The sequence below is a fragment of the Tripterygium wilfordii genome, chromosome 11, assembly GCF_013401445.1.
Source record: "Tripterygium wilfordii isolate XIE 37 chromosome 11, ASM1340144v1, whole genome shotgun sequence".
NCBI lineage: Eukaryota > Viridiplantae > Streptophyta > Magnoliopsida > Celastrales > Celastraceae > Tripterygium > Tripterygium wilfordii.
The window spans coordinates 12442877-12456966 of NC_052242.1; the positions used below are offsets into that span (position 1 = coordinate 12442877).

General features: G+C 36.6%; 2 protein-coding genes across 4 annotated transcripts; one reads left to right on the top strand and one right to left on the bottom strand.

Moving 5' to 3' along the window:
- Nucleotides 1-684: 684 nt before the first annotated feature.
- LOC120008444 lies at nucleotides 685-2072 on the top strand. The gene is made up of 5 exons (XM_038858767.1): nucleotides 685-899; nucleotides 979-1237; nucleotides 1327-1506; nucleotides 1587-1742; nucleotides 1816-2072. The coding sequence occupies exons 1-5, from the start codon at nucleotides 709-711 to the stop codon at nucleotides 1972-1974; spliced, it is 945 nt and encodes a 314-aa protein (XP_038714695.1). The 5' UTR covers nucleotides 685-708; the 3' UTR covers nucleotides 1975-2072.
- A 221-nt stretch (nucleotides 2073-2293) lies between these two features.
- On the bottom strand, nucleotides 2294-11556 carry LOC120009365. 3 transcript variants are annotated; one of them, XM_038859928.1, is made up of 16 exons: nucleotides 11354-11556; nucleotides 10188-10572; nucleotides 9835-10060; nucleotides 9487-9732; nucleotides 9262-9377; nucleotides 8450-8548; nucleotides 8255-8342; nucleotides 7452-7681; nucleotides 7085-7272; nucleotides 6632-6831; nucleotides 5244-5576; nucleotides 5029-5130; nucleotides 4442-4739; nucleotides 3894-4042; nucleotides 3533-3817; nucleotides 2294-2620 (listed from the first exon to the last, which is right to left on the bottom strand). In XM_038859928.1, exons 2-16 carry the CDS (start codon nucleotides 10484-10486, stop codon nucleotides 2414-2416), a joined length of 3066 nt encoding a protein of 1021 aa, XP_038715856.1. In that variant the 5' UTR covers nucleotides 10487-10572; nucleotides 11354-11556; the 3' UTR covers nucleotides 2294-2413. The 3 variants fall into 3 exon arrangements, with proteins under 3 accessions (XP_038715856.1, XP_038715854.1, XP_038715855.1); XM_038859926.1 differs by having other exon boundaries at nucleotides 10188-10580; XM_038859927.1 differs by lacking the exon at nucleotides 11354-11556 and adding an exon at nucleotides 11087-11274 and having other exon boundaries at nucleotides 10188-10580.
- Between the last annotated feature and the right edge of the window lie 2534 nt (nucleotides 11557-14090).

Here is a 14090-nt window from a genome sequence, read left to right on the forward strand (position 1 = left end):
CTTTAAATGCACCAAAATGAAGGTGCTGCACCAAACGCTGGTGGTTGTTTCTTGTTGTAAGTGAATGCAACGAAAAGACCCGGAAATAACGAATAATGAAACAATTCATATATTGACATTTCGTGCTCATTTCAAAATTTCTGCTTTGTTATTCCCATCATCCGGTAACCACAGGATGATCCACAAGAAAGGTGGCAGGATTCGAACCTATGGCCGGCCCGCCCCTGACCTGCTGGGTTGGGTGGCCGGGTTAGCACCCCCGTCCCATACTATTAACCATCAAATTTTCTAGTTTTGATAGTTAATTGTACAAGAATGTTATTGTATCCCATGTTTATAGGGTCTAGGGAGTGGCATATGCTGTTTAATCTGATATTTTCCAAGTAAAAACTAAAAGCTCATGCTCTGACCATTTCTGTTGCCCTTTATTTCTGAAAAAGATACAACAGAAACAAAACCAAATGCTCTTTCAACCTCCTGCCATACTTCTCTGGTTATTCGATTTTCTTAGTTTTTTTACATGGAAGCCACAGTATGATCTCTCTCTCTCTCTCTTTCTCTCTACTACCACTGGTTCCAGCAATTTTTACTACTTTTGTTGATTGTTATCAATGGCATCTGCATTTGTAAATAACATCTAGGAAGGTATTTGGATTGCAGGACAAATCGGTTGCAATCATTCCCAAGAAATCTCCACTGGTAGTGAGGATGGTGGTGGTCTTAATGTTTGTAATGGTTTGTGGGGCATATATTTGCTCAATTTGTTTAAAGCAAATGAGCCCTCACACAACAGCCAGACTACTAAGCATCATAGTAGCTGAACAGCCATGCAATGCTTCAGGAATTGAAGAATCTGAAATGCCATACCTACATTACCCGAAACCCGAAACATTTGACAGGTACTATTAATTCAGCATTTGTTCTATGTGGGTTCAGTTTATATGGTCTGAAAAACTGATGAGTTTTGAGGATATGCAGAGAGGAATGCACCTGCAATCTTGTACGATATTTTGCAATAATGTCGCAACAGAGATCTGGGAGTGGATGGTTCGAAACTTTGTTAAACAGTCATATTAATGTGAGCTCAAATGGAGAAATTTTTGGGAGAAGAGAAAGGAGGACGAACATTTCCGCAATCGTGAAGACACTGGACAAAGTCTACAATCTTGACTGGTTTAGCAGTGCTTCCAAGAATGAGTGCAATGCTGCTGTTGGCTTCAAGTGGATGCTTAATCAGGTGAAAATAAAATTATCTTCAATTGAATGAAGCATACATTCATCTACAGTTCTGCTAAGAACAATCTTGGATGGTTAAATATGTTGCAGGGATTGATGGCGCATCGTGAAGGTATTGCAGAATACTTCAAAGAGAAAGGAGTGTCTGCAATATTCCTCTTCAGAAGGAATTTGCTTCGGAGAATGGTATCGATGCTCGCAAACTCGCATGACAGTCATGCTAAGCTACTAAATGGAACGCACAAGTCTCATGTTCATTCAGCAGCTGATGTATTTCTCTTTCTCTATTTCTCACATGAATTCCTACACAAACTTTGATCTCATGTGTATTTAGTTGATTGCCATTGCAGGCTCAGGTACTTGCAACGTACAAGCCAAAGGTAAACACAACATCACTGGTATCCCATTTCAGGAAACTGGAGGAGACTGCTGCCAAGGCTGTAGAATCGTTTAAAAGCACGCGCCACATTGTTCTTTACTATGAGGATCTTGTCAATAACAGCACAGTATGTTTCTTTCTTCTCTTCCTGATTTGTGTTTGATGATGTTAAGGATTTTTAACATATGTTGTTTTTGCAGAAACTCATAGAAGTTCAGGAGTTCCTAAGGTTGCCATACAGAGAACTTACGAGCCGTCAGGTTAAGATACACAGTGGCCCCTTATCACGGCAAATACAGAACTGGGAAGAAGTCCAGAAAACACTAAAAGGAACACCATTTGAGAGATTTCTCCTGTAAACAATGCCAATGCTGACTAAGCCAAATTTAGTTGTTCATGGGATTCATAAGATTCTCTGTTAAAAAAAAAGACACAATCTGATATCCAAATACCAAAGCAAGATTGGGATTTTGGACAATAGCTTTCCCATTGTGCTTTCATGTGCTATTTGTATGTTCATGTGCTATTTGTAAAGACAAGGTCAGTTTGATTTTGGCTTATGTTGGCTGTGGAGGAGAAAAGCATATCAACAGCTTCACTCAGTTATATATGAATTGCATATGAACTGCACTCTGAACCGTAAGTGAAATGCAAACAGATCTAACAAGCTGCAGGTGGTGCAGAAGGCAGAAACCTAGAATGGTTATAATTTCCAAACAATACTAATCTTTTTTCCCCTTCCTTCCATTGCTTCCTAAATAATGAAGTTCCAATAAGTTACAAATTAGAGAAGCCAAATCAGGGACTGGCGGACCCGTTGATTTCTAAATCTGGTTTATCTGTTTGTCTTACAACAAAATGGTCAACAATTCTAACCGTGCTTAGCGGGTCCTGATGAGGAGCAGCTGCACGCCATTTGCTAGGAAATTTTCGAAGGTGACTCCACTGCTGCGCTTGTTTTGGCTCCTGTTCCCAGTGAGGATCTAACTTCCATTCCTTTGGGACCTGCACAACAGATGCCGAGTAAGTGATACGATGCAAAAGTGCTCAAATAAACATCAAGCGGAGCTTAATGGACTCAAATTTCAAGGGAAGCATGAGAGTTGAATCCCACCATTACTGTCAACCAGTGAAAGCCAAGTACTGAGATGTGCCTCCTTACATAGAGACGGGAGGCAATGCAAATAACAGAAAAAAGGGGCAAGCACACAGAAAGGCAATAAATAGTTAAATACATTGTTTTTGTTCAAAGTTATAATGAACACCTAAAAGTTAATTCAGGACAAACAAACCTACGAAGTCTACAAAATTCGAGCTCTCCGACTCAACTTCAACTATGGTGCTCAACATTTACATTCACAGCTTGTCTGAAAAGATGAGATCTCGGTGGAAGTAGGGGAATGGAAGGATGGCAAAGCCTCCAGTTATTATGAGTTTTAGAAATAGGAGAAGTGGATTGGGGCAGGTAGAATTGGTCCCTACTCAAATGCTAAAATTGTTAGCCCTCACAATGTGGAGGGAAATGAAAGACAGAGAGAAGTTCGGCACAATTTAAGAAATTAAAAAAGAGATTACCCAGTTTAACCTATGACAATATGATGTTATTTGTAGAACTACTTATAGTCAGTAGTCACAACATTCACATTCTATTCTCATATTCTCAACCAAGGGGAAGCTAACCAACCAAATTAACAGTCTCTTCTCCTCCCTCACCTTCACTTTGAAATCCCCTCCCCTTCAAACTTAGAAGCAACACAAGGACAAGTCAATTTAAATTTATAAATGCCAGAATGGTAGCAATCACTCAAATCAGTTTATTTGGCAATTCTAGCCCTCATTAAGGTGGATAAATCTATAGCATAAGTAATCACCAAAAAAGAGAACTGCAACAGAAAATGAAACAAATGGATTTCTGACCTTATCAACTGCAAGGGTGAAAACTTCAAGATCACCGTCGCGATTAATATGGAATCGTGTAAATGACTTGTAATTGGCAATTCTAAGGGAGGAGAAGGCCTCATCAAAGTGTAGGTGAAGCCAGTTGATACATATGTACAAGTAGCTACCAAAGACCAAAGAAACCACGGGTGTTGAGAAGACCCAGAAATAGAGAAAGACAGAAGCATAATATATGACAGCGCCCCCTCTTGAAAGTGACTCCATTCCTTTCTTGCAAATATTGCTCCGGGTGACAGCCATCACCTGATTATCATATTCTCATTAATGTACTACAGTGAAAAACTGAAAAGAAAGAGGACCATGTCTGAAACTTCCTTACCTCTGGAACATCAAATGCAGACATAAGATACTTTATACATGCTGGATAAAGTCCAAAAGTCCACTGTTCTATACGAGCTCGAAGTCCAGTAGGATCTGGAAAGTGCTCACTCTCAACAGTTCGATACCACTGATACAATGTGTGATAGCCTGAAAAATTATAATTAATTTTCACCACACCCTCAACAAGCACAATAAGCAACATATTTGTGCCCACGTTTACGCCCTTCTATCGTTTTCTTCTACAAGTTCTGCTATACTACAAATAGGTTTGCTTTTAATTCCTTTTTTAATAGGCAATTGCATGGGGGAGGAGGGTTAGAGGCCTGCCCCTGGAATAGGTGGTGAGGAGTCTAGCCACTCGGCTTGAGGGGCTCTTTAGACTACTAGTACGTCTATTTGAGCACAAACACAAGTGAAAAATGGTAATTGACCAAGATTCTTGGCTACTTTAGCTTCTTCCTCTGTCAAATAAACATTCAATGGAACTTAAAAAAAATAATATGATTTCACAATGCAATGAGAAGTATTGTATTCAAATAAACTCACCTGAAGTTGCAAGCAATTTATGCCTGATACATGTCTCAACACCAAGTTCCAAAAGCAACATAAGAATTAAAGCTGCTGCCAAGTGCGCAGAAACATGAAGAACTCCAATTATCACCTGTTTCTTCCGAGACACTTTTGACGGGACAAATGAAATTGCTGCAATTAGCAAGATAATAACGCCAGCTAAGGATACATAAGAGTATTCCAGCACGTAAATAAAAGCGTTCCAGACAGTGCCGAAGAAACTCCCCAAGTGACCAGAAAATGTATCAGCTTGTAAGATGTGATTGAGATTACACTAGAAATGCAAGGACAAAAATCAGCCAAAACTCTCACATGGTACATGTACTTTAAAAGGGAAAACAGTAAATTAAACGTTAATTGCTTTATAAAAATAGGAACGTAATGCACTGGCTAAATCTCCCATCTAGATTACATAACAGGATGAAGAAGAAAAGAAAAGGAACAAATGAAAAATATGAAAAACAATTAAAATAAAAATTAATGAAAAAGAGTAACCATCAGGATATTAAACCAAAGACAAGTGATATGGCTCTGAAAAAAAAAATAGATGCAAAGAAGCTAACCTGAGGGAACGTAGAAAATACCAAAACAAAATATATGATCCCACCAATGAAATCGAATTGCCAGTTCTTCTTTCGGAACTTCAAAATATTTCCCAATGCAATCTGTATGAAATGGCTGATAAGACTGAGAACCAGAAGAAAAAAAATGGTGTAAAATCTATGTTCTAACTACAAGATAAAAATTAAGTTACAAAAACAATTTATTACTTAATTACCCTGCTTGAATCTTCAAAAGAAGGATAAGCAGCTCTGCTCTCAAATGAAGTACCGTGATATTTCTTGAAATCACTAAAGACGTGGGTAGGATGCAAAAATGCTCCACCACAACCATTTACAATGAGATGTTGCACGTTAGCAGGCCCATCCGAAGGAACATATGAATGACGCATATAGTGATGCAAATCACCAGCCACTCGAACCTTACACCTTCCTTTCAAATAGTCACAAATCAGATGTGACACATTATTTCCAGAGACATCATTCCAATACCAATCAAGAAGCCAATTGGGTTCGTGTGTTACAATTATCACAGAATCATTCTCTCCAACCTGAATTAACGATAGCAAGACGAGGAAGTTATCAGGCACAAAGTTGCACAAGGCCAATTACAGATTGAACAGGAGGGGACCACAGGAAGTAAAGTGCACACAAATTGAACTATTGCAAAGGTGATGAATAAGAATAATTCTATGTTTGGATAGACATGTACAAAGGTACTAAACCTCCGAGCTATACCGAAGCATCAGAGTCACAATTTTTCTTATACTATATATTTTAGACCTTTAGTGGGGGGGAAGAAGAAATGCTCATCTATTGTAATGCAATTTTGTATATGTTTTCCCAAATTGAGTTGTTCATAGAGACATATTGTTATTTACAGACACATCATTCCAATACCGATCAAGAAGCCAATTGGGTTTGTGTTTCAATTATCACAGAATCATTCTCTCCAACCTGAATTAACGATAGCAAGACAAGGAAGTTATCAGGCACAAAGTTGCACAAGGCCAATTACAGATTGAACAGGAGGGGACCACAGGCACTAAAGTGGACACAAATTGAACTATTGCAAAGATGATGAATAAGAATAATGCTATATTTGGATAGACATGTACAAAGGTACTAACCCTCCTAAGCTGTACCGAACCATCAGAGTTACAATTTTTCTTATTGTGATGCAATTTTGTATATGTTTTCTCCAATTGACTTGTTCATAGAGATATCTATCAGAGTCCAAAGACAGAAGATTATTAATTTCCACTCGATAGAGATCTCTCTCTCTACATTTCAAAGCATGTGCTTGTCAAAAGTCAAAACACATGCATGAGATCATATATAACAGAAAGCCACATCGCCGTTGTTATACAACATGATGCAAGTCTAGCACGGCTACTTTACCCAATTATAGGGTCCATGCCATAAATATAAGACCAGCTAAAACAAATACAACAACCACATCCAACACTCCATATCTATAAGCAATAAAAAAAAAAGATCGGTATAACAGTTCTCTTTTTTTTTCGAACAGCTCTGATATTGCTTGAGCAGTGTTAGCTGCAACATAGAAAAATGGCAAAGAAGTAAAGAGGGGATGGGGGAATACCTTCTTCATTGTAAGTTCAGAGAAGAACTTAAACTGGTAGACATCAATATCATTATGTAATGCTAGATCCAGACCAAATATCCACCATTTCTTTGGAAGCTGCAAAGCAAAATAACTCTTCTTCTGGGGCATAAACCACCCACCCAACCAGCTTTTGTGACATATGTACCTCATGAAAGTATGAAGTCCATCAAACCAATCTATAAGGTCAAAAACAAAAGGGAAAAAATATATAGTAAGCTAAATTTGGTTTTATAACACAGGAATAAACTTAGAGAGTTTTTTTAATAAGCAGAAAACAGTGTAGCAGTATTGTGAGAAGCAACATGACATTTTTTCTGATTATAACTAAAGCAATGGCAATACTGCTGGAAAATGTTAAGTCTAAGGAACTTCTTTTTGTATCCAGAAATTAATGATTAAAGCAAGGTTCAGCCTAAACTAAAAACCAACCATGGTTTCCTGGAATGATGAAGCATTGAGGGCCTTCATATCGCTTCAGTTCAGACACCCCAAGGTGTAGTAGTTCAGGCTTCTTTGCAGCTACTTGCTCTGGTTTATACCATGATGGAGGTTGGAGAGCATATTCAAAGGGGCGAAAGAGACGCCTTTCATATGTAAATGCTGACGGATTAGGATACCTGTGAAGCACAAAAAATCATGAGTATAAACATGTATACATTCATACCAACAAAAGTGTTATTAAAGGCCAAAGGCTCAAAGCGCAATAGACTCCTATAAGGCTATAACACAAGGTGCAAGGATTCAGCCTGCTAATATACACCATAAAAATATGTTTACATTAAACACTATAACTTACGCAAGATCTCCTCCAATGAGCAATAGATCTCCACGTGGTAGGTTAAGCACAGAATCACCTTTACTGACCCGAATTGAAGGCTGAGCAAGTAAATATGCAACAGTATAAGATGAGTTCCCACCATCACCAGTATCAGCCATGAAGTCAAACCATAAATCTTCCTTCTCGCTTAAATGGTCATAATAAAGATCTCCTTCATGAGCTCCCTCTTCAACCTTACTCATTGCTGCCTAATGACCACAAACAGGGGACAGTTAAAACTTTTGTCAATCATACACAGTGTGCATCAAGAAGGGGGGAAAAAAAAGAATTAAGAAATATTTAAAAATGAACAAAAAAATGCCAGACAAGAAATATGAAAAATGTTCCGTCATTTTATTTAAATAAAAAAAATTTAGTAACAAAATTTTATTGCCCTACCAAGCTGGTGCAAACCAAAGTAATCACGGTGGGTAAACTAATACCCTCAAGAACATTAAATATTAACTTGGCTATGAAAACAGTATGCATCGCTGACATCTATAGGGTGTGTTTGGTTACAGTTCTCAAAACAGTTTTCTGTTTTTGAAAAAAAAAAGTGATTTAGGATAAGTAATGCATTAAAATTCTATCAAGCAATAAACTTTGATATTAACTTATATGTGTTGGCGTGAGGCATGAAATACACAGGCTATTTTAGAGAACAGTTCATTGCTCTTATGTGTCATTCCATAATATCTTACTGAAAATGGAAACAACAAAAGGGAATTATCATACAGTGATATGAAGCACTTTAATAACAGGCACAACATCCCAAACTATACCTGCATCATGCGCATGTCAAAGCGACCAACAAATACAGTTACTGATACCAGAAGGTCAAAAACTGTCTTAAAGAGATCAGCTGATGTTCTGCAATATATAATTAACAGCGAAATGAGGCCAACTAAGTCAAATGCTCTTCAATAAATGTCAATGCCCCAACCTTTCAAAAGGATGAAGAAGTATTGAAGATATACCCTGAATACCAAGGAACCATATCCAAAAAATCAGGCTTCATTTGTTTCTTCTTAAGCTTTTCATGCTCTTTAACTGACAAAGGGTGAGTAAGCGCCCACCTGTCAAGAGAACAGTGAAGCAGGAGGGGGGAAATAAGAAGTAACATTGAAAGTTGGAAAATATAGAAGGATATAACTCAATCACATAAAAGGTAGTGAACTCAATCAAGGGCATTAAGCATAACTGAATAACCATTATCCCTCAAATTCATTCTTTTCACTCTCTGGCCTCTCAATCAATTTTGTAATGTATCGTCAGCACAATAGGTATATTTTTTAATGCAAAAAATAGACCCATTATAATATAGAAATGAATTCCTGGGTTACTTCTCAACTAAGTCCATGCAAATGGCTGCTATCAGGAACCTTAGTATCAATTTTACATATATAGCGGGAGAAGAAAGAACCTTGGAACACAACAGGTTTGACTAATCAATTATAGCGATGCATCCCTCAATGCACCCTAAATGACAGAACCTATACACACCTCAACAGGATGAAGAAAGAACAAAGATAAGAAAACAAAACGTAAGTGGAAAAGACGAGCAAAGTGAAAACAGAACAGCACCAAAAAAAACTGAGTTGATATCATTGCTATACTGGGCCCAATTCCAGTTGAGGAAGAAAACATGTATGTAGCACACATCATACAATAATAATCAACAATTTCAGCCAAAATAAACTATAACACAACATTTTTCAAACCATTGTTGCTTCAAGAGATGTTATTAATTATAATTTCGACGTCATGAAATCAGACATTGATTACTCACCCAGTTGACCTTTCAACAACATAGTTCGCAATGTAAAGGCCAATAAATGTAGCCCACAACGAGTAAATGGGAGAGATTTCATCCGATGAACCTGGACATGGGCCACTACAAGCTAACTGCAAATAGCATACGAAGAGAATAGCAGAAGAATAAGGTCTAACAATGTCATAAAATCAAAATTATTTTGATTTGATACCAAATGATACGAAACACATAGTAACATACCTCCCCATATATAACCCATTTCGACAACAATGGATAATCACTCGCTGATCCAACTGGAGCAAACCAAGATGAGCAGACCTGGTCTTTCAATTCATTCATTCGGAGAAACTTTGCCAGCAATGTATTTCTCTCTTCTTTTTTCCAGAGAGATAACCAACCAGAATTTCTTCGCTCTAGGGGTCTAGCTTTCAACATGGCACGATTGCCACAGTGACTAAAGAATACACAGCAAGCTATGCTAAGAACCTGCAAAAGAACGAGCACGTCAAAACACAGATTAGGATATAAGTACAGGCACAAAAATTTTACACATGATCCAGTATCACCATATTGGTCCTAGGCACTTACAGCACAATTTTGAAGAATGGTCAAGATCTCTGGCCTCCTTCCAGCCACACGCGAAACAAGTCCAATATACCAAAGGCCAAGAAATATAACATGAAAGACAAGAAGAAATAGAATTGAAGATATAAATATTGTCAAAAACAGTGACAGATTCATCCTCATGTCCACTCCCATGGACTGAAAACTAGGAAGATGATATATAGCAGCTACTAAAATCCAGGCTATATACCTGCAGAAGAAAATTTTCTAGTTTATTAGTACTTGTGAACTCCTCTTGCAATCCCGTACTATTAGAACAAGTAACAATAAATGTATGTGAGGAAACAACTAGCACAGGTTTCTGACTAAACACTCACCATCTACTGAAATTTGAATAGTTTGGTTTGAGTTTCTTCCCCAAAAACGGAGATGAAAAGAAATAGAAGAAGCCAAGCAAACAGCCATAGATAGACCACCACTTGATATTGTTGTCCAGCTTTTCTATTAGAGTATGAATGTTATCTGAGGAGATAAAAAACAGGCAACCCACAACAACAGCAATTACAGCATGCCGTGAGTGTTCATGTGGGTAGGGATATGTATGCGTCAAAATTGTCCTGACCCTTTCCATTTTGAGGGAATCTAACAAACCAGCAGACTGCTTATCAGAGCCCATCAAATTGCATGAATGACTTCACTTCAATGAGTTCAAGACCTCTCAATTGAACCAAACTTGATGAGAACCAAAACCACACACCAGCTCTGGGATCCTAACTCAAATTCCAAACAATAGAAGGGTCAGAAAAAGAAAGGTAATAAATAGGTGAAATTTACAAGTTTATAGATTGTTGAAAGTCAAAGAATTATGGCAATAAACAATTTAGGAGTCCAATTGAGTAGGTATTGACCAAGTGAAATTATTGGTGTGTGTTGTAATTGATTGTCTATGTAAAACAATACCACTAGTCCTCTCAAGTAAAACTCTAAAAATGAAAATGTAAACTTTTTTGATAGTGCAAATTAGGAGTTCTTGGCCTTAGGATTTCGAACGAGTTGAGGGTTTGAGTCCACCACGAACTAAATTAACAAATATTGGAATCAATACATGTTCATCAAATAATAAATAAAAAAAACAAACTTTTTTGATAATGCACAATCATATTCACTTCTATATTACATTCACCAGTAGACGATCAATAATTGAAGGAAAAAAAACATAAACAAAAATGAGAAAGAGGGGGAAAATCCTGTTTGGATGCTGGGAAAATCAACTAACCCGGAAGAGAGGCAAAAATTGTAATAAAAGCAGAGTAAACAGAATTATTTTGTTCTTCGGGTAGACACTCCCCACCATATCCCAGCAGCAAAAAAAGGAGCACTAGGGTTTGCTTGCAATAACAGAGTAAAGACCAAATAGAACCACCAGAAGCGCCCATGCTTCCGTAAAAACAACATCGATCAACACAAATGAAAGCCACTGAATCGAACCCAGAAAATCAATTCAATTACAAACATAAAAGAAAAAAGGGAGAAAGAAAAGTACCTGAGAGAAGAAAAGGCAGCAGAACAAGAGAGAGAAAGGGAAACCATGCATGTGGAAGCAATTTATTATTATGTATAAATATTTATGTTAGACCGACTTTGGAATCTGAGAATGTCTGTGAGGAACATAACAATGGCATATTCCACAATACTGACTTTCCACTTTGCACCGCGAGATAGAGATAGAGATAGAGATAGAGATAGAGATAGAGAGATAACGAATTCCCTTCCCAATCGTGCGAAACCTTAACTACCATTTTTTTTTTTTATTTGGGCTTTCCTTGTATTTAAATTTGCGAAATGAATTTCTATTTGATGATGCATTGCACCCAACCAGACCAGGCATGAGGAAACCATCAATGCTCAATTCAATTTGGATTCTGTTGACGGGTTTGGGTTCGGGTTTGGGCCTGTCAATGGGATTTCGACACGTCATGAAATCTGTTGCGTAAATCTGCGATCCAAGCTATATTCCTCTCAGATCTCCATTTCTTAGTCGATAAGCGTACGACTTTACTTAGGCCCGCACGTTTCACATGGTTGGACTGGGCTCGCACGGAAAAGCAATCTTAAGTTGACCCGCAACTTTGTTGAATTTGGGCCCACAGGTTTCATTTGGTTGGACTGGGCTCGCACTCGTAACTAACTCTTAAGTTGACCTTGACCCACGGGCCACGGCTCTCCCCAAAAAAACCACGATTTGAGAGGTCCAAACCCACAAAATTGTAGTTAATACTAAGAAGTCAATATTTACACACGAATTTGAACTCATTGCACACACTTATTTGTGCACATGTCTAACCCAATCAATTATCAATCAAGCCAACTCTTATTGGTAATCTAATACTACTTATGAATTCTATCACTTTAAATTTAATAGCATAATATTATCTTAAATATAATGAAAGAATATACTAAATAATACTTAAAAAATAAATAACAGCTTATAAGAGCCACATTACTCTAAATATTAAATTGATATTTAGTTTCATTCCTTATCAAAAAGAAATATTTAGTTTCATTATGCTACATGTCAGTTTATAAAATAAGAAAATAATTATAATTAAAAAATAGAAAATAATCATTCAATTAGAAACATAATAATAAGTTAATAATTTTAATTACGAATCTACATATTAATAATAATAAAAGCAAAGTAAAAAAAAATAATCCATAGTAGTTTTATTACAACTTTATTATTGTAAATAAAACCCAAGATTCATAAACTATTTAAGCAATTAAATCAGTCAAATTTTGTTAGCATATTTGAATATTTTTTTTTTTGATAACTAATAATTAAATTATCTTCAAAGATTCCTAGATACGACCCACTACACGATCTTAAATTCTTTTAATTATTTCAACGGCTCTAAAGGGGTACGCGCAAATTCTCTAATGGGGTCCCGTCCCGTCCCGTCCAAGGGTGTATTGAAGTTGGATGGTGAGGGATGGAAGTTCCCCAACTTGAGGAGCCAACCCAAGCACTACACACTGCCTATTTCATCCATCCAAAATTTTCAACGCAAAGGTACAATGATGTCCAATTCAGAATTACAAGATATTCATTACCTATCTATATTTGACTTTCAATTTTGTTTTGGGTGCTGTGTGGGATAGAGGCTCCTTTTTCTTAATTATAATTCTTCTCCAAAGTTGTGTTAAATCTTATTTTAAGATGTATTATTGAAAATTTTGATGTTCATAATGTTATATAATATATATGTGGTATATTTTGACCATCGAGAATTGGCTTGGTTGGCAATTGGTTAGGTCTGGCATGCATATGTGTACTCAAGATTTGATTCCAACCACAAACATAATTCTATGTGGTATTTCAAAAAAAATATGTGGTATATTTTGAAAAAGGTATAAATTTGAAATCTTAACTTCTAAAAAACACTAAAATATGAACTCTTTTTTTTTATGATTAAGGAATCACCTAGCATACCCTTTGGACAGCTGAGTGAACAAGTATAAAACTATAAATACTAATTCTTAACCCCTAAACTCTAATATGTCTTTTTTTTTAAATCATGATTTAATATGGTTTTTGGGGGAATTGTAGCTAAGAATTGTAACCCCTACCAACTCTTTTGTACAATCATAAATAAATAAATAAATACATATATATTAAATATAAGAGACAATATATGTGTGTGTACAGTGTCTCTTTTATATATATGGTAACCCCTCGTAGAACTTTGTGGGGTCTGGAAGGTTTTAGGCCTTCCTTTAAGTGGAAAAGGCTTTGAAAAAATGGTGCGCACTGGGCCAATATCATTAGCACTTTTAGTAGTGCCCAATTGCCCATAGATTGCTGCTCTTGATTGTGGTACTCAAATCTCATTTAAGATGCGTAAATGGCCATCAAGTTTGCGCACTAATATGGGCCTAAACTTGAGTCATCAAGTCTGTACGCAAAAAAAAAATGTGTCACCCGATGACAAAATAAATTGGGTCAGAACTCAACACGTGGTCACAAAGATATTGTTCTTAGTAGGAATCGAACTCAAAACTTTCCGAGTCCATACAATTTGACCCCAAAGAAAACTATTATAGGAGTATTTAATTATGGGGGGACTAATTGATATGATGGCATACAGAATCAATAAAGAAAGTAAATGCTGAAATTATTTAATTTTGAATTTTCACGGAATTAAAGTTTCTAGTTTGTTATTAAGAGAGCCCTACAAAATCTACAATTGATTCTAATAATAATAATTACAGAAACAAAAAAA

Coding starts and splice junctions, on each gene's coding strand:
- LOC120008444 (XM_038858767.1), top strand. CDS start 709: ATGGTGGTGGTCTTAATGTTTGTAATGGTTTGTGGGGCATATATTTGC. Junction 900..978: donor AAACCCGAAACATTTGACAG/GTACTATTAATT, acceptor GAGGATATGCAG/AGAGGAATGCACCTGCAATC. Junction 1,507..1,586: donor ATGTTCATTCAGCAGCTGAT/GTATTTCTCTTT, acceptor TTGCCATTGCAG/GCTCAGGTACTTGCAACGTA.
- LOC120009365 (XM_038859928.1), bottom strand. CDS start 10,486: ATGGGCTCTGATAAGCAGTCTGCTGGTTTGTTAGATTCCCTCAAAATG. Junction 6,832..7,084: donor CATCATTCCAGGAAACCATG/GTTGGTTTTTAG, acceptor TTGACCTTATAG/ATTGGTTTGATGGACTTCAT. Junction 5,131..5,243: donor CTTTTGAAGATTCAAGCAGG/GTAATTAAGTAA, acceptor CATTTCATACAG/ATTGCATTGGGAAATATTTT.